The 24,611-nt window shown below is 42.4% G+C and overlaps 1 protein-coding gene across 5 annotated transcripts in view; it reads left to right on the top strand.

The window, feature by feature from the left end:
- ARHGAP26 (Rho GTPase activating protein 26) overlaps nucleotides 1-24,611 on the top strand; it is a 405,589-nt gene that overhangs the window by 297,377 nt on the left and 83,601 nt on the right. For all 5 annotated transcript variants that reach the window (XM_081134784.1, XM_081134783.1, XM_081134782.1 and 2 more), the window contains exon 18: nucleotides 8,928-9,087. In XM_081134784.1, coding sequence (XP_080990910.1) covers nucleotides 8,928-9,087 — 160 coding nt within the window. The remainder of the gene's footprint in view (nucleotides 1-8,927; nucleotides 9,088-24,611) is intronic.

Here is a 24,611-nt window from a genome sequence, read left to right as displayed (position 1 = left end):
CCCGGGAAACTAAACTTGCTTGGTTAGCCACAAGAAAGTATAGTTCACACAACATCATTTCCAGCTAATCCTTCTTGGCCCCAGAGCTGGGAGCTTCTCTACCCCCAAGAGGGTTAGTAGAGAGCAGAGTGATATTCACTGCAGCTTATGTGCCCACCCATTCAGGCACTTTCACAATGGGTAACCAGGGGCCTGCCCAGCACCTGCCTGTGTGCTGCAGAGGATGTGTTCAGGTACCATGGTCGTGAGAAGGGAGCAGTTGGTGTAGAAATGTCCCCATGCAGTTGACTCTGAACACCATTGTGTAGAGGAAAGAGCACTGTGTAAAATGAGTGTCCAGAGCTGGGCTTTGCAGGGAGGTGGGCTTTGGATGGTTAGGGCAGGACTTGCTGGCAGGCCAGGAGCAAGTCGGTGCCCCTAAAAGCAGAGTAAGGGTGGCTGGTTTGCTGTAGCTACTTGTGAGGCTCTCAGCCTGTCGTACCAGGGCAGGCTGAGATGGAAAATAACACTAGGTTTTGAACTTTTTATATAGAATTAGAAGCATTTCATAAATTCGGAAAAGAAAATACCAAGAAGAGAAGTACAGATAGGCAGGGTAACGGAAGCCCTTCAGATATAATGTGAGAGGGAGGCCTCCTTGCCCCGGGCACAAGTAGGTTGCTAGCGGTTTCTGGGCAGGGTATAAGTAACGTTACCAACCTACGGTGTGGCTTTAAATTGGCACTCGCTGCCTTGCTGCTGCTTCTACCACTACCATCACCCCCATGCTGACCACCATTGTGAACAATAGCAGCTGTCATTTATTAAGCCATTGTTTCATGCCAAGAGATTTACTCACCTGATCTTACTTAATCAGCCTTAAAACTTAATGAGGTAGGTACTATTGCTCCCGGTTTACAGGTGAAGAAATGGGTTTAGAGACTCCAAGTGACTTGCCTACTGGTGTCGCCCCGCTGGGAATATCCATCTGACTCTAACCACTATGCTATACTAACTCCCCTAAGCCCCTTCCCCGCCATCCTTATAAATTGGAGATAATTTTTGTGTCCTATCACACCTAGAGTAGCACTTTTCAAATTGTAGGTCACGGCACAGTAGTGGTTTGTAAAATCAATTTAGTAGGTTAAAAAAAGAGGATAGAAGACATAAGAATATATCACACCTACTGTTCCTAAAACTTTTTTTCGAGTGTGTGTGTATAGGTATATATACATGTTACATGGGAAAATATATTTTATGGAAAAATACATTACATGAGAAAATAATTTCCTATCATGGTTCGTTGTCAGAAAGTTTGAGAGTTACTGTTCTAGAGTTTTTTGAAGGTCAAATAAATGTAAAATATTGTTGCAAAGCTCCCTGTGAACTCTAAAATATCCTACAGGTCTAACTTATCATTATTATTTAACACTGGGAACTGACACAAACAGATCAAGGATGGCAAATAAGTGTTGCTATGCTGTTCCTACACCGATCCCATCCGTTGCAGATAGTGCTAATCTGTCACTACATCATGTCCAATGGAACCAGGACTCGACTTTGACATACTTCAACAAAGCACTCCAGGCCTCAGGATAAAATGTGTTTGCAAACCCAGCATTTAACTTATGCATTGTTGTTGGAGTACATCAGGACCAGGCTGTGGCTATCAAGTACTGCTTAGAACTTACTGAGCTCTGGCTCTCATTTAAATGCTAGGGAAACAGATGCCATTCCTATGACAGCACGGGGGTCTCTGCATTACAAGCCCCAGAGAGTTGACTACTGTCTACTCCCCTCATAATTCCCCCCACCATCATCCTCATCTGGAAATGATTTACTTCCATCTGCTTCTCAACGGGCGTCAGTCTCATCCAGAAAACCCATCTATTTTCCCTTGAAACACAGGTGGCAAGAGGCCTTTCCTGCCAATGCCATTTTCTTTGGAACCTGCTTTTTCCTCATTAATTCATGAGGGAACTGCAGGGAACATGGGGTGCAAATTCCCCAGCAACAGCCCTGACAGCATGCCCCTCAGGATATGCACTGTTTCTCAGCTGATACAGCAAACTCTTATTGGTCACAAAAGGAACTGGGCCTCCCTCTGTTCAAAATAGAACGGAAACTATTTCTCTACAACATGCAAAGGAAGCCTATAGAATTGGCAGTTCTCAGAAGTCACCACAAAGGAATCCATGTGGACCTAGGTACCTGAAAGACTTGTCAGAGACTTCTTCAATGGAATGTGCAAGGCACAAGAAACTTTTGCATGTGGATTTTAGGTCAAGACTCAACATGACATTCTTGACTGTGTGAGAAAGTACTCAAGCAGCTCAATTACCAACCCAGAAAGCAGTCTCTCAGTGTTTTATAGACCTTGCTAATGATTGAGTCCCGTGGTCTCTGCTGGACTTGGCTTCTCAGCGCTCTGCCAGCCTGCCTCCCACACATCTGTACATTTGTCAGGCTGTAATGGATGGCTGGTGCCAGCAGAGGCTGAAGTCTAGCCTTTCTCTCTGGAATACATAGAGATCTCAAATCATTAATAATTGAATCTGGAGTAATGAACATAGCTGTACCAATTTGTGAGCAGTAATAATCAAGTGACAGATCAATTCATTATTTCACTGTACCAAAAGATAATGGTAGTTAGTCATAAAAGGTGCAGCTTTTCCCCCCAAAAGTTTCATAAGACTTAGATCAATATGCTTTTTAAGTTCTAAAATAAAATGGGTCATTAAAAAGGAAATGAATTATGTTGGGTAGCTTCAAGCCTATTTATATTCAGACTTGCTTATCCAGAATTACTGTACCTTTTTCCCCAAATGCCTTTGGGCACTGGGGCCTGTAATTGTTACTTATTAATTAAATCCAAGAAATGGAACACGGCTTCAGACTTTGAAAGGGGAGTTTGGGATAGTTGAAATACACTCCCCCAAAGTCATCAATAATAATTTGAGGTTTTTATGAGTAAGTAGCTGCATTGGGAATAATTATTTTATGTCTACCGAGAAGCTTCCATCATCTTTTAACACCTCGGTGAACACTGTTGTGCTTTTCCTGGGCCAGGCACTATGCTTAGCACTAATAGTACCACCTCTATCCTAAGGCAGCAGTAGAGACATTAATAACATGTAATAAATACAGGATTGGGACAATACTTCTGCCTTCATCAAGGGGTGGAAGATTGAGGAAAGACTAGACAGAGACTGCAGAAAGGAAGGGAGCCATTGGAGCTGAGCCTTGCAGATCACCAGTTTACCAAGCGAAGAAAGAAGAGTAAGACTGTTGTAAGTAGAGGAATGACAGAGGTGGTAAAGTAGAAACTAAGAATGGATAGTGAATTATACTAATTACTACATTTCCCCTTCATTGTCACATTTAATCTACACAACAACTTCATGAAGTAGGTATATTATTCATCTACCCACCTCCTTTTTTAAGATGAGGAACCTAGCTTCAGGAATCCAAGATGGCAGTGAAGTAGTTGGAAGTTATATTCACCTGCTACCAGGATCAAACTAGAATTACAACTAAATTATAGAACAATTATCCTGAATAACTAATGAAAGACTAAAGAGAACTCTTATAACCAAGGATTTATAGAAGAAGCCACATCAAGACTATTCCAAACAGGTTGCCCAGGGCCAGTCACAGGCGGTGTTGTACATTGGCTTGCACCAGAGTCCTTCCCAAGAGGCCCAGAACCAACTTCAGACAACATCAGAGCAGGATGCAATAAGCCTCACAAGCGGCATATCCAAAGAGAGATCTCAGCAGGCCCAAGGCCCCGCTGAAGTGAATTCTACTTTGTGTGATAAGCATTTGCACAGCAGCTTGCACACCATGGTCAGGGTTGAGCCTCACAGTCAGCCAACCTGAAGGTCTATCCCATGCACAAATAGGCCAATAGCAATCAAAACTCAATTACAATGGGAGGGCCCACATAACCCATACAAGGGACATTCCTGGAGCACCCAGCTCAGGTGATCAAGGAGACTGCGCTACTGGGTCCCAAAGGACACCTACTTCATAAGGCCACCCCACCAGGACTAGGAATCATAGCAGATCTATCTAATATGTAGAAATAAACAAAAAGAGGCAGCCAAAAATGGGGAAACATGCCCAAATAAAAGAACAGGAGAAATCTCCAGAAAAAGCTAAATGAAATGGAGGCAAGCAATTCATCAGATACAGAGTTCAAAACAACAGTTACAAGGCTGCTCAATAGCATGAGAAAGGAAATAGAAACCATAAAAAAGAACCAATCAGAAATGAAAAATATAATGCCTGAAATGAAGAAAACACTGTAAGGAATAAACAGTAGGTTGGATGAAGCAGAGTATTGAATCAGCAATTTGGAAGACATGGTGGGAAAAAACACCAAATCAGGACAGCAAAAAGAAAAAATAATTTTAAAAAATGAGGATACTTTAAGGGACCTTTGGGACATGAAGCATAACAACTTCTTCATCATAGGGGTTCCAGAAGTAGAAGAGAGAGAGCAAGGGGTCTAGAACCTATTTGAAAAAATAATGACTGAAAAGTTCCCTAACCTGGTGAAGGAAAAAGACACACACGTCCAGGAAGCACAGAGAATCTCAAACAAGACGAATTCGAAGAGGCCCATATCAAGATGCAAAATTAAAATGGCAAAAGTTAAAGACAAAGAGAGGATCTTAAAAGCCACAAGAGAGAGACAGTTAGTTACCTACAAGGGAGCTCCTATAAGACTGTCAGCTGATTTCTCAACACAAACATTTCAGGCCAGAAGGGAGTGGCATGAAATATTCAAAGTGATGAAAAGCAAGGACCTACAACCAAGATTACTTTACCTAGCAAGGCTATCATTTAAAATTGATGGAGAAATAAAAATCTCCCCAGATAAGAACAAGCTAAAGGATTTCATTACTACCAAACCAGTATTATAAGAAATGTTAAAGAGCCCGCTAGAAGGAGGAGGAGAAGGAGAAACAGAAGGACATAGTTAAAAGAATAAAATGGCAATAAATATGCACCTATCAGTAATCACTTTAAATGTAAATGGCTTAAATGCTCCAAATCTCAGAGGAAAGGGGAGTGGGGGTGGGAAAAGATTAACGAAATAACTTATATGCATATATGTGTATGTAACCCATGGACACAGACAATAGTGAGGTGAAGGCCTGGAGAGGGGGCAGGAGTGAGGTGGAGGGATTCAATGGGGGGGAGGGGGGAATAAAGACATCTGTAATACTTTCAATAATAAAGATATATTAAAATAAAAAGACATAGGGTAGCTGAGTGGATTAGAAAACAAGACCCATATATATGCTGTCTACAAGAGACCCACCTCAGAACTAAAGATACACACAGACTAAAAGTAAAGAGGTGGAAAAAGATATTTCATGCAATTGGAAAGTAGAAAAAAGCTGGGGTAGCAATACTTACATCTAACAAAATAGACTAAAACAAACGCTGTAGTAAGAGACAACGAAGGAGACTACATAATGATATAGGGAGCAATCCAACAAGGGAGCTATAACCCTTGTAAACATTATGCACCCAACATAGGAGCACTTAGATATGTAAAGCAAATCTTGATGCACATAAAAGGAGAGATTGACAGTAATACAGTCATAATAGGGGATTTTAACACACCATTGACATCAATGGCTAGATCTTCTGGACAGAAAATCAATAAGGAAATGGCGACTTTAAATGACACACTAGCTCAGATGGATTTAATTGATATCTTCAGAGCATTTCACCCGAGTAGCAGAATATACATTCTTTTCAAGTAACAATGGAACATTTTCTAGGATAGACCACATGCTAGGACACAAAACCAGTATCAAACTAAAAATATTTTGCATAGCAAAGGAAACCATCAACAAAATGAAAAGACAACCCACTGAATGGGAGAATATATTTGCTAATGATGCATCTGGTAAGGGGTTAATATCCAAAATTTATAAAGAACTTATACAATTCAACACCAAAAAACAACCCAACTGAAAAATTGGCAAAGGACCTGAATACACATTCTCCAAAGAGGACATACAGATGGCCAACAGACATATGAAAAGATGTTCAACGTCACTAATCATCAGAGAGATGCAAATAAAACCACAATGAGGTATCACTTCACACCTGTCAGAATGGCACCATCAACAAGTCAACAAACAAGTGTTGGAGAGGATGTGGAGAAAAGGGAACCCTCATGCACTGTTGGTAGGAACACCACTAAGGAAAGAAATATGGAGTTACCTCAAAAAATTAAAAATGTAACTGCCTTATGACCCAGCAATCCCACTTCTGGGAATATATTTGAAGAAACCTGAAACACTAATTCAAAAGAATATATACACCCCTATGTTCACTGCAGTGTTATATACAATAGCTAAGATCTGAAAGCAGTCCAAGTGTCCATCAGTAGACTAGAGTGGATGAAAAAGCTGTGGGACATTTATACAATGGAATACTACTTGACCATAAAAAAGAAGGGACTCTTACCCTTTCGGACAGCATGGATGGACCTGGAGAACATTATGCTGTGAGTGAAATAAGCCAGTCAGAGAAAGACAAATGTCATATGATTTCACTCATATGTGGAATCTAAGGAACAAAATAAACTAATAAACCAAATAGAAACAGACTTGTAGATAGAGAACAGATTGACAGTTGTCAGAGGGGAGGAGAGAGGTTCTGGGGCTGTGTGAAAAGGGTGAAAGGATTAAGCCAAAACCCCCAAAAAACTCAACCATAGACACAGACAATGGTATGGTGACTAGCAGAGGGAAATCTGGGTGGGAGGAGGTAGAAAAGGGTGTAGGGGGATAAATGGTGATGGAAGGAGACTTGACTTAACCAATGTCACCCCAATAAATTCAATTAAAAAAAAAAGAGGAACCCAAAGCTTGGACATACTGAGTTGGACATATTAAGTCACTTGCCCAGACACCCAGAGCTGGAAAGTGGCAGAGGTGACTTGGGAAAAGGTATGCTATTTCATAAGTTTGGACTTTATATTCAAAACAGTGTGGAGCCCACCCAGGGTTTATCATGGTCATTATCAACACTCAAACAATAGAAGCATTGCTAAACACCTTACACAGTGCATACACTTTTGTCATTGTGTTTTCAACTAACAACCCATTGAGGTTGAAGCCACTGCAGCTTTCAACAGAGAAATGGCGTAAACAGAAGCTGAGTTTCAAACAGTACCTGGTGGTAGCAGGCAGGATAAAGCTGAACCTAGAGATTCTAGTCAGGGAGCGTAGTTATAAGGCTGTTGCTTAAGTGAGAGGTAGTGCTGAGAAGCATGGTGCAGAGTGATCAACATCCAAACCATATGTTTTTATATTGGTCTGCAATTTCAAAGTGTATTCATACATAAATAGCTTGTTGGTTCATTTGCACAAGGGACTTTTGTGACAAGAGGGGTAAGTCTACTGACTTAACTCATCTGGGAGGGGAAATACAAGGACACGGAATTCACTTATGCACAGAGGAGCTGATATTGAAAGTAATGGTGCTAATAACAGCTTTTAAATATGCGTACTTGCTGATTGAGGCACAGAACCAAAGTCTTTTCCCCTTGCCAGGTAAGAACTGGACCTTCTAGTCTGAGCCTTTCAGACTAGAAACGTGATGGACTTCTGGGTAGAATGGAAAATTATAAGAACACAAAAAATGTTTGTAAAATATTTATGTGGACCAGAAACATGCCAGGATGTGAGTGGCAAATCTCCTTGCTGCAGGTGTTGCATAGCAGTCAAAAAGCAGATTGTCTTCCTAACGGGGCTGTTCATAGACCTAACCACCCCCATGCCCCTTTCAGAGGAGGAAGTTTTGAGAAATTACTTTCAGTCCTAGAAAATTAAAGCAAAGTACACATCTGCTGATAAAACTGGTTGAGATACTATTTCAGTAAAGGCTCAGTTTCAAAACCAACACTTAAGTCAGTAGAACCGTTTTTTCTCCCACAAAATAGAAGTATACAAGGGAAACAGTGCAGGCATTTACAGAATTGTGTTAAAAAGCACTCACTATAAATAGCAGTAAATGCTAGGGAGGTATGTCTGTGCAAACTGACACCTCTGCCCAATTTCCCTCTAGTTCCCCGTAATGAATAGTTTCCTTCTTCCATCAGGTGATTTTGGGAAGCCCCTAGTATTTTCTTAACAATACTGAATGGCCTTAACTTTTAACTTATATGTCGTCAGTAGGTAATTTGTATATGTTTCTACACAGGGCCAGCAAATGGACTGTTTAGTTTTATAGCTAGGTAATGGTGGCCTGGTTGTGGAGTTCAGATACATGTTTTGCGTAGCTAAACATATTATTACCCAAAAATATGCATATGTGTTTGGCAAATTACTCAGACCTAGCCACTGCTGACCCCGTGTGATCTGTAGCCTTTTGGGTATAAATGACAATATAATCACAGCCATATATATACAAGAACCTACAGTAGTGGGCTTTTATTTCTGCTTATGCCACATGTTTCACTTAATGCAGCCCACACATTTCATGCGATGGGGCTTTAATACTCGGAGCCTGAGGTGCTTAATTTCCTGACTTCTCATTAAGTATCCCAATCTACCCATTTTAAAAATTAGGTCTATTTTGTGCCTATGTTTGCAAATGTGTTAAAGCCATCAACAGTTTTTATATTTGAGCTTGAGAAAATGCTACTGATCACACTTGGCAGCAGCCAAGTACAGAAGTTGTAACTAAGAGGAATGAGCAGTTACCTGGGTTTGCAGAATGCGGATTTGGATGTGCAAAGGTTCAGATAGATGAAAATATGAGTCAAAAAGTCTCTCTTTGAACTCCAAGGATATCGGAAGGCATCCCAAGGTCTGACTTCTTCGAGGTGAGGAGTCTGGAAGGGTAGAGGGAAGTCAGCTGTTTATTTGTGCACGATTCCTCTCATTGGTGCCTTTTCTTTTCCTTTCTCCCAGTGTTGCTAACAACCACAAGCAAAATTTGATGACAGTGGCAAACCTCGGCGTGGTGTTTGGACCCACCCTGCTGCGGCCTCAGGAAGAAACAGTAGCAGCCATTATGGATATCAAATTTCAGAACATTGTCGTTGAGATCCTGATAGAAAATCATGATAAGGTAATATCGGCAAAATATAGGTCACTGTGAGTATGGAATTGGCCTTGGGGGAGGCTGAGTTGGAACTGGCATTGAAGGTTGACTGCTGTTCACATTGCTAATGAGAACTGTGATGATGAAGTTGCTGATAGTGACGGTGATGATAACCATCTCATGATGGCAGCTGTGGCAATAATGGTGGCGACAGCATTTATTCTACAGTATTTATTCTACAGTGGGGACTGTGCTAAGTACCTTATACATGTTGCCGTTTTACCCTCACAATAATCCAATGAAGAATAAGGACAAATCTCATTTTGAAGATGCCCTTTGCCCATTTTTTAAAAACTTGGCTGTCCTCTTATGAATTTATAATAGTTTTTTTATAATATTAGGGACATTAAACTATTTTCATTTGTGTTGCAAATATTTTTTCTAATCTGTACTTTGCCTTTCAGTTTTATAAATGGTGTCTTTTCTGTGTGTGTGTGTGTGTGTTTTCTGTCTTTTCCTTTAGGGCATTTTAGTCTTTCTTAAGACGATCTCCCTCACCCCACATAATTAGGTATGTCAACACAGAGCTGCCCTTACAAAACTGGGGTAGGGGACATGATGCTTTACTTGTATGTCCCATCCCAGTTCCTCATAGTAAATCCCTATGAAGCCTCTCAGAAGCTGCAGAGTCCCCTGGAGCACTGTTTGACACTCACAGCTCTGGGATCAAGTAAAAAATGTGTTCCTTCTAAATAAATCTTTACCTAGAATCATGAATTAATTGTGCTAGATAACCTGCAAAATAAATCTAGACCACTTATCACTGCCTGCACTAATAACACTCTAACTTTAGCACCATCATCTCTTGTCTGGAATTTTTTAAAAATTATCTTTATTGTTGAAAGTATTACAGGTGTCCCATTTTTTCCCCCCAGTGACCCCCTTCCACCTCGCTCCTACCCCCTCCCCAGGCCTTAACCCCATTATTGTCTGTGTCCATGGGCTATGCAGATATGCATATAACTTGTTTGGTTAATCTGTTCCCACTCCCCACCCTCTTCCCTCTGAGATACGACAGTCTGTTGCATGCTTCAATGTCTCTGGGTCTATTTTGTTTGTCAGATTCTTTTGTTCATTAGCTTCTTCTTAAAGAAGACCCTTCAACATTTCATGTAATACTGGTTTGGTGGTGATGAACTCCTTTAGCCTTTTCTTGTCTGTGAAGCTCTTTATCTGACCTTCGATTCTAAATGATAGCTTTGCTGGGTATAGTGATCTTGGTTGTAGGTTCTTGCTTTTCATCACTTTGAATATTTCTTGCCACTCCCTTCTACCTGCAAAGTTTCTGTTGAGAAATCAGCTGGAAGTCCAATGGGTGCTCCCTTGTAGGTAACTAACTGCTTTTCTCTTGCTGCTTTTAAGATCCTCTCTTTGTCTTTAACCTTTGGCATTTTAATTATGATGTGTCTTGCTGTGGGCCTCTTTGGGTTCCTCTTGTTTGGGACCCTCTGTGCTTCCTGGACTTGTAAGTCTATTTCTGCCACCAGGTAGGGGAAGTTTTCTGTCATTATTTTTTCAAATAGTTTTTCAATTTCTTGCTCTCTTTCTCCTCCTTCTGTATCCCCCATAATGGGAATGGTGGGCCACTTAAACTTTTCCCAGAGACTCCTTACACTATTTTCATATTTCTGGATTCTTTGTTCTTTTTGCTCTTCTGGTTGGGTGGTTTTTGTTTCCTCATGTTCCAAATTGCTGATTTGATTCTCAGCGTCCTCTACTCTACTGTTGATTCCCTGTAAATTATTCTTCATTTCAGTTTCTGTAGCCTTCATTTCTGATTTGTACTTTATTATGTCATTGATGATCTCACTAGTTTCCTTAATAGTCCTACTAAGATCCTTGAGCATCCTCATAACAATTGTTTTGAGCTCTATATCTAGTAGCTTTCTTGGCTCCACTTCATTTAGTTCTTTTTCTGGAGATTTTCTCTATTTTTTCCTTTGTGACATGTTTCTTTGCCTCTGCATTTTGGCTACTTCCTGATATTTGTTTCTATGTATGAGGTAGAGCTGCTGTGTTTCCTGGAATTTGTAGAGTGGCTTTGTGTAGTAGGTGTCCTGTAGGGCCCAGTGGCTCAGCCTCCCCAGTCACCTGAGCTGGGCCTTCTAGGTGCTCCCCTGTGTGGGCTGTGTGCACTGTCCTGTTGTAGTTGAGCCTTGGTTACTGTTGGCATCACTGGGAGGAGATGACCCCCAGGCCAGTCGACTGTGAAGACCAGCTGCAGCTACAGCCAAAGAGTTGGTGTTCTGGAGACACCCTTATGGAACAAGATTTACTTCAGTGGAGCTTTGGTGTTCACTAAGTGGACCCTTGAGTGTGTCACTCGTAGATGTGGTAGAGTTGTAATCCAGCATGGTCGAAGCTGACCACCAGGTGCACTGTCTCTGGGGCCTCCTGGGAGGTGCAAAGTCAGCCTCTGCCAGTGCCTTGCCCAGGGCCACCCAACATGAACTACACAGCAAATAGTAGTTGGCTGCTACTTGTCCTGGGCTTGGAGGTGTCCAAGAGAGGCCAAGTTGTGAACCAATGCAGGCTGCCGCTAGTGCCAGGCCTCGAGCCACTTATCGAGAGGTATGGGGCACGCTGAGGCAGCTGCTGCTTGTTTGAGAGATTTTAGGAAAGTCCTAAGCATGAGGCTCAAGAGGCCACTTGCATAGAAAAGCCACTGGAAATGGCCTGGATGAGCCTGCAGGTGGGGAGGGGCAGGACATCCGGGAATCATGGGGCGGGGCCAAAGGTGTGAGTCGGTGCTGGCGATTCAAATATGGCGCCTGTCCGCCGTGTGGGGAGCAGGCTGGCAAAAGGAGCAATGGCCTCTGCCTGGGAGAAAGCCGCCCCTCCAGCTCTCTCCCTGATTCCAGGCAGGTTAGTTCCTCCCCAAATGTCCCAGGTTCCTTTCAAACTGCTGCCCTTCTCTGAGGCTCAGAGGGAGCGTGTCCGAGTGAGTCCGTGCGCGGTTCCTTTAAGGGGAGCTGACTGGGACTCCCCCAGCCTCTGAGTTCCTCAGCCACAGCCCCCGCTGGTTGTGGGGACTTCTCTTCTGGGACTATAACCCTGGGCTGGGGGGCCTGCTGTGGGGCTGGGACCCCTCGCTCCTTTGGGAAACCGCCGCCGCTGAGATGTCCCTCCTGGTTTTAAATCGCAGCACCAGCTCTGGGCCTGCGGCCCGTCTCTGGGATTCAGCCCCGATCCGCCCGTGTCTCCGCCCCTCCTGTCAGTCTTGATGCTTCTTCAGTTCCCTGGTTGTAGGGCTTCTGTTCAGCTAGATTTCAGGAGGCTCTGAGTGACGGTTTTTTATATTTTAGTTGTAATTTTGATGTGGTTGTGGGAGGCGGTGGGGACCGCGGGGACCTACACCGCCATCTTGTTGTCTCTGATTGTCTGGATTTTTCTAAGAACCTCCTCATTTGCTTCCCTGCTCCCACCTTTGGCCTGTCTCTTCTGATACCAGCCACTAGAGTGAGATTTGTTTAAATGTTAAGTCAAATCAAATCAGTTGTCTGCTGAGAACCCTCCAGTGGCTTTCCATTTCGCTGAATGAAAGTTAGAGCCCTTACAAGAGCCTAGAAGGTCCCACTTGATCTCTGCTCTCCCCTCTGTTACTACCTTGGCTGCCTTGCTGTTCCTCACACATGGCACCCACTCCCACCTCGAGGCCTTCGCAGTTGTTGTTCCCAGTGCCTGAAACACTCTCCCTCCATATAACTACACAGCATGCTTCCTCACCTTTTTCAAGCCTTCAAAAAGTCCCACCTAGATCTCTGTATTTAACATTGCAAGCAGTCCCAACCTCCAGCATTCCCCCTCCCCTTGACCCTGCTTTCTCTCTCTCCATAGCACTTACCACTTTCTAGCATACTATGTAATTTACTTACTGATTCAATCTATTGCCTTTCTGACCTCCACTAGAATGGATGCTTCATGAAAGCAGACACTCTGTCTATTTTGTTCACTGCTTGATTCCCAGGTCCTCAGTAGACACCCAGTGCGTATGTGTTGGGCTCTTGTGGAAGCTGGTCTCCAAAAGGGATCCCAGTGACCCTTGTCTCCTGTTAGTTACTCCCTTGTGTAGTCCTCTCCAATGTGAATAAGAAATCTCAATATCAATCCCAGTGTGATCAATAGGAATTGATCAATAGGAATAGTGATCCCAGTGTGATCAGTAGGATTTTGCAAAAGTAATAGGGTGTGACTTTGGAGGTTAGTCATAAAGACCTTGCAACATTTGCCTTGGTTTCTGGACGTGCTCATTCTGCGGGAAGCAAGCTACCATGTCGTGAGGGCGGTCCCACAGCCCTGTGGGGAGGAAGTGAGGCTTCCTGCCAGCAACCAGACCAACTTGCTAGACATGTGAGTGAGGCACTTCAGAAGTGAATCCTCCAGCCCTGATCAAGCCTTCAGATGATGCAGCTTCAACTTCAGTGCAACCTCGTAAGAAACCCTTATGAGTCAGAACCTCTCCTGAATTCTTAACCCACAGGAGCAGGGAGCGAATATGTTTTAAGCCACTGAGTTTTGGTCATAAGTTGTTACAGAGCATTTGTAACTACTAGAGAACCTCTGAGTGTAAACTTTCACAGAGTAACAGAGGTATCCTGCAAAGTTGTGTAAGCAGCATAGCGTCCCTCTTACGTGGTTAATAAATAATTTATTTGAAGAGATTATTTTCTTTTTATCCCAAACTGTGAACCTCCTTCCAACCATCTCCCTCAAATATAGTAAATCAGGTATAGGAGAAGTTTGTTATGTATAATAAAAATGAACTTACAAAGAGGGAAAATAATGGAACAGCAGCTAATAATATGGTTTCTAAAGACAAACCACTTGAATTCAAATCTGCTACCTCTTACTTGCTGTGTGACCTTAAACAGATTGCTTAACCTCTCTATGCTTATAAAAAAGTGCTTTTAGTATATTCTAATTGCTGTAACAAACAATCTCAAAATATCAAGTGACTGAGGACAATAGAAGTTGATCTCTTGCTCACATAGCAGTTTGCTGTAGGTATTATGAGGGTGGCATCTTGTACCGTGAGTGATTCTGAACCAAGGTTCCTCCCATTGTGTAGCTCTGCCTCAGCTCTGCAGATCTCTGCAATAGATAGCTGGTAGAGGAAATGGGAGCGCATAGAAGATTGGTTAAGTTTGTTTGGGCCAAGCCTAGAAGATGCTGTCCTTATTTTCTTCTACATTCCATTGGCCAGAATTCAGTCACATGTCTACATCTAACTGCAAGGGAGGCTGGGAAAGCAACCTAACCATGTACTCAGAGAAGAGGGAAGCAAGTTTGGTGACCATCTAGCCAGTGTGCCGCATTCCTTCAACTGGTTTGTCATAAGGATTAAATAAGGTGATTTATATAAAGGATTTAACCAAGAATTGGCGGGTAGTAAGGTCCAGTAAATGTAAACCATTGTTCTTAGCAGTCTCAACGGAATTCTCTGAAAATAGAGCTCAAGTCCATCCCTGAATGTCACATGTGCCCCTCTCCCAAAATACTGCATTTTATAACTTAACTTTTTCTTAAATAAAATAATATTAAATGTTAAGGAGTAAGCAGTTTGATTGTGTGTCATGTCCCTAAAAGAACATATTTTAGCTTATAGTAGGTAGCATCTACTGACGTTTGAACTGTAACTGTTCTTGGTGTCCTTGGGCCTTCAAAGCTAGAAAACATATTTGAAAGTAACATAACAGAAAAAAGGACCAGATACTGCTAATAACAATATTGAAACTTGTGTAGACAAGCAGTCATCCTGCCTTGGGCACAAAATATAGAAGTGGAAATGAAATATGAAATGCATGGCCAGGCCTGTAAGCATATGGGCAAGGACTGGTGAGAATCCTCATCTAGTTGGCTGGATTGTACATTCTGTTACTCTCTGCTGTGGCCTGGTGAGGTGCATATTAAAGGTATTGCAGTGCTTTCTTAAATGTTCTTCATTCGTCTGTGCCAGAGAGTGAGGTGAATCACAGTGAGGGCTATGTTCCTTTGGGAGCCGATAAAGGAGTGTGAGCGAGAACAGTTCTGGATTGAGGGCTGCACCAGAGTGTGTGTCTTCAGACCTGAGGGAGCTAGTGTACCCCCTTGATAGAGGTTTTTAATCTGGGGTTCATGATGGACCAAAGTTATATGCAAGACCTGTATCTGTGCATTATTCTGGGAAGTACATCTTTAATACTCATCAGGTTTGCCTTTCTGGTAAAAACAAGTTAGAAGAAGGTAGCTTGACTCCTTTTTAAATGTAGCTTCAGGCCTGATATAGTATAAAGTGAGCAGCTGCTGCCTTGGCCTCCTTTGGCAACCTGTGATGTTTACCTCACAAGAATCCTAAGCATCCATGGCCATCCTTTGGCCCCTGACTTTTTGGAGACAGTACTTTGAATCTCTTGCCAATAAAACTTAGCTTCAGCCATCAAATCCAGAGTATCTTTATGTCCTTCAATGAATATTGTCAGAGACTTGTTTTGCGAAATCCATAATATTGAAATCTTAGGTAACAATATTTAATGGGCATTCCCTTGGCCTGGCTATAACTTTCTAGAAGCAGACATACACAGATGTCCTGGAATGACTAGTTTTCCAACTTTCATGTCAGAAGTTTGCCAAAATCCTGAAACCCCACTTGAAGAAATGCTTTTCAACAGCATCCCCTCATCCCTTCCCTCAGTGAGAAGCATATGACAGCATACGCCCTCTTGCTTGAAACAAGCCCTAATACAGGTGTTAAGTACATGTGTGCCACGGTTACTGGCATAATATTCTCTCATGTTGGTAAGAATGGTATTTGCTTTTTGCCTTTTAATAAAATTGGGAGGGACCCAGGAAGAATTAGAAAACAGTACTGAAAGAGGGTATAGAAACCCAGGCATATAGGCACTGGAGAGAGAGAGAGAGAAAGAAAGAGAGGAAGGGACAGACAGAAGGAAGGAAGGAGGGAGAGAGAATTACAAGATACCTATTTCACTTGTCTATTGCTACATAACAAATCATGTCCAAACCTAGTGACTTAAAACAGCAGAGATTTTTTTGCTCACAATTCTGGGAGGGCTTATGTGTGTCCCATATGGTAACAGCTGGGATCATTTGACTGTGACTAGAGGATCCTGGATGGCCTCAGTCCACACGTCTGGGACCTTGGTGTTAGCTGTTGGCTGGGACACCTTGACCCTCCTCCACATAGCCTCTCTCTTGCCGAGTGATCTCCCATCATGCAGTAGTCAAGGCCAGACTTCCAAGAGAGCAAGCCAACACAGAAGGTGCAAGGCCTCTTAAGGCCTAAGCCTAGAACAAAGAGTCATTCAGCCACATCAACATTTAACAAAGAGGGCCGGGGGATACATGCTAGCTGGAAAATTCACATTCCCTTACTTGATAAAACTATTTTTTTTTCCAAAAGAAGGAAAAAGGCTTGTGTTTTAACTAACTAAAGCATATGGTATTCTCTTTCCCTCCCTCCCTCCCTCCCTCCCTCCCTCCCTCCCTCCCTCCCTCCCTCCCTCCCTCCCTCCTTCCTCTCTCCTCCTTGTTTACTAAGGACTTACACTAGACATTCAGCCCCAAGGGTTAAAATGAGGATGTGCCAGTTATGTTGTCCCTGGCACAACAGTTGTGGGAAATAAACATCCCAGTGTAAATGGAGGCAGAGAGGAAAAAGCTAGGAGATGGGTTATGATGTTTGGGTGCCCATGGTGATTTTTCTTTTTCCGTGTTGGTAAAACATACTGATTTACTTACTCAGTTAAAGATAATGGATTTTTTAATGTGCATAGACTAGAAGTAATAATATTAACGATGGTAGTGGTTAACTGTTACTCATAGCTTACTGTTCTCAAGATACTGTGCAAAGCAGCTTTATCTCCACCGCGTTGCTTCATTTTCATAGAAATACTAGAAGGTCAGTATTTGTAGCTCTATTTTACTAATTGTGAACCTAAAGTACAGACTTTAAGACATAGCTCATTAGGAGAAGAACAAGGGTTGAGCTTAGGACTACTTTCACAAGCCACGCTATTAAAATCTATTTTAGTTCATCTCTCTTTAATACAGTGAATGTTTATTGAGCGTCCACTATTGGCCAAATATAAATAAGATGGAGCCTTTTTCTCTAAGGGTCTCCTGTTTGGTCAGGGTATATCTAACCATAATAGAGGATGCTAAGTGACATTCAGGAAGATGAATAAAGTATATTGTACCCTGAGGAGAAATACTTAATTCTCCTTATATGGACTCTGACACATAAACAGATGTTTTCTAGGCAGAGAAAGAGTGGAGACAGGAGCCTTCCTGGGGAACATTAATCAGTTAATCAACATGCATCAGTTTGTGTGTATTAAAATGACATGGCTGTGAAAGAACTGTGGGTTACATGTTAGCAAGTAGTGGGAGATGATGCCAGGCAGCTTGGTTTAGTCTGTTTGTCAGGGGTCTTGAAAGCTAGGGAATGGGAGCTTGAAAGCCTGAAAAATGGGAGTGGTCGGAGGTTTCCAAGTAGAGGCTAAAGTGATGATGTCAGCATTTTAGAAAGACGTCCTAGGAGTCTGAACCCAACTGACGCTGAGATCAAAATCACTCCTTCACTAAACAGCAAAACAGTGGAGTTGACCGTACTGTTGTAAACTGGTGGCTGTATATGAAGAAGTCGTACTCAGAGAGTGTAACCTTTTGCCGATAGCCTTCGCTTATCGTAGGGTAGAGATAGTTCTGAATGGTTCTCCTGGCCAGACTTCAAGTAGGCCAACACTTGGGCTTATAGTGGAAGTTACCAATATAAGCTTCTAGTTAAGATTTTAAACAAAATATTGAATGCTGTATTGCCCAAGATACCCCAAAGCCCAGAAATTCTGCTGTTTCTTATAATGTTTTCCTTTTATAAAGGTTAGCTTGCAAATGACTCTGAAAATTTAGATGTCTAGGAAGAACAACCTTATCAAAAAAACCAAATGGCCCCCTATCCATAGTTTTGGTTAAACATGAAATCTCAGGTTAATATGTGTGTGTGTATCTTACATCTTCCTGCTAAATTCCACCATATAATAGTTGGATTGGACCCACTTGTTTTGTAACAGTCCACAATACTTCTTCTGGCTGTGGTACTCAAAAGGGTTTCTGCACATGAAGCAGGATGTGACTGTCCATATGTGCCCACATACCACAGGATTTTATCAGCCCCTTTTACTGCCTATTGAAGTTTTTCAAAGTAAATTATCATGATTTTTTCCCCCAGCCCATCCTTTTGCTTTGGAAGAGCCAGGAGTATTGATCTTTGAGCTGTTAATTCTTAGAAACGCCCAAAGATCAGTGCCCTTTTTAAAATATATATTAACTTTTAATCTTTTTTAAAAAAAAAAAATCTTTATTGATTTCAGAGACAGGAAAGGAGAGGGAGAGAGAGAGATGGAAACATCAATGATGAGAGAGTCATTGATCGGCTGCCTCCTGCAGGCCCCCAACTGAGGATCGAGCCCGCAACCCGGGCATGTGCCTGGACCGGGAATCCAACCCTGATCGCCTGGATCCTAGGTCGACACTCAACCGCTGAGCCACGCCTGGCCAGGCAACTTTTAATCTTATATGCCAAGAAGAAGAGCTACCAACCATGGAAGACCCCACTTAACACCTAGGATAAGCGCCACATCCTAAGCAGCTTAGTTTCCCATTAAAATGGTAGTATCTTTGAGTGCAGTTGTTGTGATAGAGTTGATTTGGGCGCACCAAACTGTTCACCTGCTTTTATCCAAATGTTGGCAGTATTGAAATCCATTACATCAGTGTTGGAGTTTATGTACAAAATGTATATCAATTTAAAAAAATGAGCCCTGGCCAGTCTCGCTCAGTGGTTAGAGCATCAGCCTGCAGACTGAAGGGTCCTGGGTTCGATTCCAGCCAAAGGCACATACCTCGGTTGCAAGCTCAATCCCTGCCTTGGTAGATGAGTGAGCGCACGGCAACCAATTGATGTGTATCTCTCACATCAATGTTTCTCTTTCCCTCCCTCCCTCCCTCCCTCCCTTTTACTCTCTCTGTAAAGCAATGGAAAAAATACCCTCAGGTGAGGATTAAAAAAGAAAGAAATTGATTTGAACAGCTTCTAGCAACTGACAAGTGTTTGTTGTATTTCATTTCCTTGATATTTCAAGCAGCTGTTGATAGACAGAATTAGTGATAATGATAATGATGATGATGAATATGGTGATGATGTATGCCTGGATGCTTTACTGCATTGAGATAATCCCTGGTACTGTTCTGCTTGGGAAGCTGATCTTGTATCTTGTGGTCATGACTTTTTTCATTTGTTCATTGATTTAAATATATATATACTTATTGGATTTTTAGAGAGGGAGAGAGAGAAACATCAATTTGTTGTCCCACTTATTCATGCATTCATTGGATGATTCTTGTATGTGCCCTGACTGGGACCAAACGTGCAACCTTGGTTTATGGGGACAGTGCTCTAACCAACTGAGCTGCCTGGCTAGAGCTGTTCATTAATTTTTATTTTTTTGTTACCTTTCCCTGCATTGGTTCCTGAGCATATGCTTTTTGCTCCTGCCCATGTTGGGTTTAGAAGTAAGCTAGATTTACTTGTATGCTGGGCTGCAATGCTTCTGTCCTACGCCTGTTTCCCCTTTTTACTGTCAAGTGCTATGCAAGTTACTTTTCATGAATGTGATAAGATTGTGCATCTGAACGTGTATGTTCCCCTCAGTAAGCTGTAGATAAACCGATCACTGTTTGAACTGCGAAGCTCCTTTAATGTTACTCAAATAAGGGTGGAGTTTTGTTGTATTTTATCCTATTCTCTGTCAACAGAGATAACAGGAAATAGAATCTTTCTGGATCTAGGGGCAATCACAGCATCCCGTGGATTACCCAGGCCGTTAACCAAATGACACTGGTTCCTTTTGAAGGATTTTTAATAAAACTCCCCAAACTACTTTCCCAGTTGTTGATTCCTCTGCCAAAATGCTGATATCAACAGGACATCAGATTTCCAACTGTCCTTAAAAACCCTCTGTGTAGCTGCAGCCTCTGCATTTGGCTTCTTAACTGTTGGCGGTAGATGAGGCCTGCTGAGTCCGCCTGGCTTTCCAGTGGAAAGGCGCCGGGGTTGTGGCTCTCGTGCGCTAAGCAGCCTGTCATGAGAAAGAGCAGACGGGGTATGAGCCCTGCTCAGTAGTTCTAGCCCCCCACTCCCATAGCAGACACCCCTCAGATTAAACAAGCCCATACTCGCTATTACTTGGGATCCTGATGCATTCATGTCTCAGGAAAATGCCCAGTCTCTTCTCTCAGAGAAGCCTTTCTGTTTTGCTTTCTAATCTCAGGCCCCTGTCGTTGACTTTTTGTCTCCGAACTACTTCACAGTTATAGACCAGGAACTCTTCATCACGGCCTAATTTTCCTCCCATAAAAATCACAGCACATAATAAAGAGTGTGCCACACACATTACAGGGAGGTTCTCATCCTTGTAAATGGCAGGGGCACGTGACTGATGGGATTGGAAGGAGGTGTAAAATGTGTACGTGTCATGTGAAGAACAAATTCCACAAGTGTCAGTGGTCCACAGTGTCAAGATGGGCCTGAGGATGCAGGCCAGTGAAATTTGAATTTTGTAGGCAACACAAGGGAAAAAGAACAGCAAATTCGAACATTGCTCTAAGCAGTTACGATCGATGTTTTGCAAAGAGCAGTAATTAAATTTGCACTTATAAATTAAATCCTCATGTTCCGACTGCAAATAATTCATTGCTGAGTCTCCAGTTATTTCCCTTCTTATACTTTTTTATTGAATGCAATAATGTCTCTTGAACACTGAGTGTCAAATTGTGTTAAGTCTTCAGTCCTCACCGCAGTCCTGGGGGTTTTTACAGATGCTGCGTCTGAAGGTCAGTTATGTAACTTGCTCAAAGCCACAGAGCTAGTAAGTGATAAAATCAGATCCATCAGATCTAAAACTTGTAATCTTTTCATTTTGTCTTCTGTCTCTCAAATGAATAATCTGTACAAAGACCACAAATGGTTAAGATCCGGAAAGCCAAGGCCCAGTCCTCTGTACTCATTTGTGTGACCTTTTATCCTCACTGAGTCTCAGTTTCCTCACCTACAAGATAACAAGAATAATAGCACCTCCCTTGTAGGATTGTTGTGAGTAAAATAATGAAGATAATAGGCACTCACATCTGGTTCTTTCCGTTGTCATTTGTACCACCACTACCTCCCGCCTTATCTCTGCCAGGTTCCGTGCTAAGCATTTTATGGGCATTATCATTTCAATAGTTCTGCAGGGCAGGTGTTAGATCCCCATGTGCACAAGGGAAATAGTCTCAGAGCAATTAAGGATCTTGCCCAAAGAGTTCAAAGCTTGTCTAGCTCCAAAGCCTGTTTGCTTTCTACCCCTATAATGACTGTAAATTCCTATCCTGTAATTTTTGTGGTGATATGACCGTGATGGTGAGGTCAGTGACGCTGTAGTTGTTGCCCACTGAGTAAGCAGAACCAGGACTCAGCCTGGGTCCATCTGACTGCAGAGGCCCAGCCACACCTGACAACTCTGCTGCAAGGCTTCAGGAAACAGTAACTTGGTATTTATGGGTCTGCTAATTCCATGTATAAGAAGCTTGAAATTGAGGATACTTGGAAGAGTTATCCAGAGTTATATTTTTATTTCACAGTCTTATTCCCCAGGAGCTTCTAGAAGGAAGACAGTCTTTCTAATAACTTATTTCTAAGACATTCCTAAGTCAGAATTAGTTTTTAAGTTTGGACAGAATTAACAAGGGACTTAGGGCATAGAAGAAGCTCCTACTGCCTCAACTTTTGTGTTACTTTGGAAAGTCCCTGTGCAATGAGTAGATTATTTGAGCCACACAGTAGAGCTTCATAAATCCATTTCTCATAGATTACATAAGCTTTCCCTTCCTTTGCTCAGCAGGCTTATTTGCACAGTGATCCTTCACTAAAGAATGAAGGAAACTTCATATCATTCTCTTGAAATTATCTCTTCCAAACAACATAGGATTGGAATAGCCAACAATGTTGTGAATAATTTAGATTCTCATCAGAATTCCAACTGGAGCTTTTAGTACAGAGGCAGAACTCTTGGTCTGGCCAGAAGGTGGCCAGACACTAAGCAGCTTTTAAATGACTTGCATGTGTCTGAGTTTCAGAGTTAAATGAACAACAGTAATTTGGGGGATGATTTCCTAGGCCCTTTGATGAATGTTCATCTGCTCTTAACCTGATCCACAGAGGTGCCCTTGCACTTGGAAAAACACGTGTCATGATAGAGGTTGATAGCCCCTTGTCTGGCACTCACACACTATGATGTGCTCACTTGCACCCCATTGCTCTGGAGCCCGGAACGGCCCTGTCTGAGCTCTTCAGAAGCTAGGGCCTGACTCGTGGTGGAGAGAACTGGCCTTCAGAACTGGAACACTCCCCAGGGTGAAAATCTCCTTCTAGAACACATTCTAGTATGCTCAGATAGCTTTTCTCTCAGACGAAACAGCCAATGAAATGAAATTCTCATGTTCTCATGTCTCTTCCTGCTTGGCTGTGTATAAACACAATTTTTCACGCATCTGTCTAAATCCACAGTCCTTCCTCACAACTCACTCTACTTTGTTCCTCCAACGTTTACTACAGTTTGCAGGAAAAAACAAATGCTCACATTTTGGGTGACAGTTGAAATTAAACATTATCTTTGTTCCCACTGTAGTTGGCGAGGATCTTATTCTCAGGAACTCATTAGAAATAGACAGACAAAACCTGGGGGACACCAGGCATCAGGGGGTGGAGGCCTGTCACTAAGTTTGAATTCATTTCAAGTGTCTTTAGGTAAGGATTACTGATTGTGCTGTACTTGAGGCCAGAGGCAGAAGGGTTCTGAAACACTCTGTTATTTGTTGAAATCCATACTTGTGGGGTTGAGGGCACTGGCCTCTGTGGTGAAGATTGGCTAGAAAAGATGAGCTGAATGGATGGATGATGACTGCTGAGGAAGTGGAAAGTGCAGGTGTTAGAAACTTCAGCCCCAGGGTTCTCATCCCGGCCCCTGTCCTGCTTAGCTGTGTGACGATTAACCTATGTTGAGTTCACCTATGGTTTAGAACTAAGCATGCAAAGTACCAAGCAGATGTGAACACTCATCCATAGGAACAGTGTTTAAGTGTCAATGATAATGGTACACAGGCAGGTTGTCACTCAGGAGCAGCCGTGGTTCAGCTTTGTTTGGGGAACAAAGAAAAGGGAGGAGAAAACTGTGGTGCTTGAGCTCAACAACAGCCATAGTTTCTCTTCTCTTCTCCTGCAGATACTCAAAAGGAGACTGGGGACATGTGTGGCACTGGTACTTAATGTTAGGGATGCCGACTCCTCTGGAAACCGGGAGATCTTTGTTGTTTTTGCTTTAAGTTCCCTTCTCCCCTTAGTCCCTCGCCCCGGTTGAACTCAGCTATGTAGTGATTCCATCTATTTTGTTGAAAATTCAGTCCCCTAGGGAAAATATGATAATGTTGTTTTCAGACAGCTGTGTTTGGGAGCAAGATGGACTGAACCAGCTGGCTGGCACCATTGGAGCCCAAGGACCTGCTAACCCATGGAGAGCAGCTGTTTTGGCTGAAATTCTTATCATTCTTATGACTTTGCTTCCTATATTATCAGCTTCTGAGTTCTGCTTTTAAATGCACACCCAGAGGAGAGAAAGCCATGAGGAAGACTCTGATGTGTCTAGGGCCACCCTTAGTTGAAAGGAGTGGGTTCCCACCACCATCCTCTTGTTACTCATGATTGTTGGAAAAGAGAAAATCCAGAAGGAGGCTATCTCCAAAGAGCAAGAGGCAATAATGAGTGGATTGGTTAATACTGATATCTTAATATGGCGGGGGTGTTAGAAGATTTTTTTAATGAAGGAAGAAATGTTACAATAGAATGTTAAACGACATGGATATGATACAAAACTGTATAAAGAATATAATCATAATTATGGAAAAGTGTTCTTTACCATCAAGTGAGATAACTGAATCAAGGCACTTAACCCGGTGCCTGGTGTGGAAAAGACTAAGCAATCACAGCTACTGGATGCAAACTCTAACCACAGGGAACATGGTTGCTTCCTGCACTGTTATCCCCACAGTGCCTGGTATAAAGTAAATGCTCAAAAGATCTTTCTCAATTGCATGAATCGGTGGTGGTGTTATATGCATTTAAAAATGAATCTAGAGAATCTAAGGACATGGGTTTCTGAGTGATCATCCATAATTACATCTGTGATTGTGGCAGCCTAACCTCTCTGCCTCAGTTCTTCATTATAAGTGGTGAGGATAGTACCTGTTGCTCAAGGTCACTGAGCACGGAGTGAGCCACGTGTAAAACACATGCAGTGGCTGGTCCCTAGGGAACCAGCACTGAACGGTGGCCACTGTAATCACAGTAAGTGGTATCTATTATAATAATTCTGCTGTCCTCGTGTCTGTAGGAAAAAAGATGA

The sequence above is a fragment of the Miniopterus schreibersii genome, assembly GCF_964146895.1.
Source record: "Miniopterus schreibersii genome assembly, chromosome: 4".
NCBI lineage: Eukaryota > Metazoa > Chordata > Mammalia > Chiroptera > Miniopteridae > Miniopterus > Miniopterus schreibersii.
This window is presented reverse-complemented; position numbering and strand designations above follow the sequence as displayed.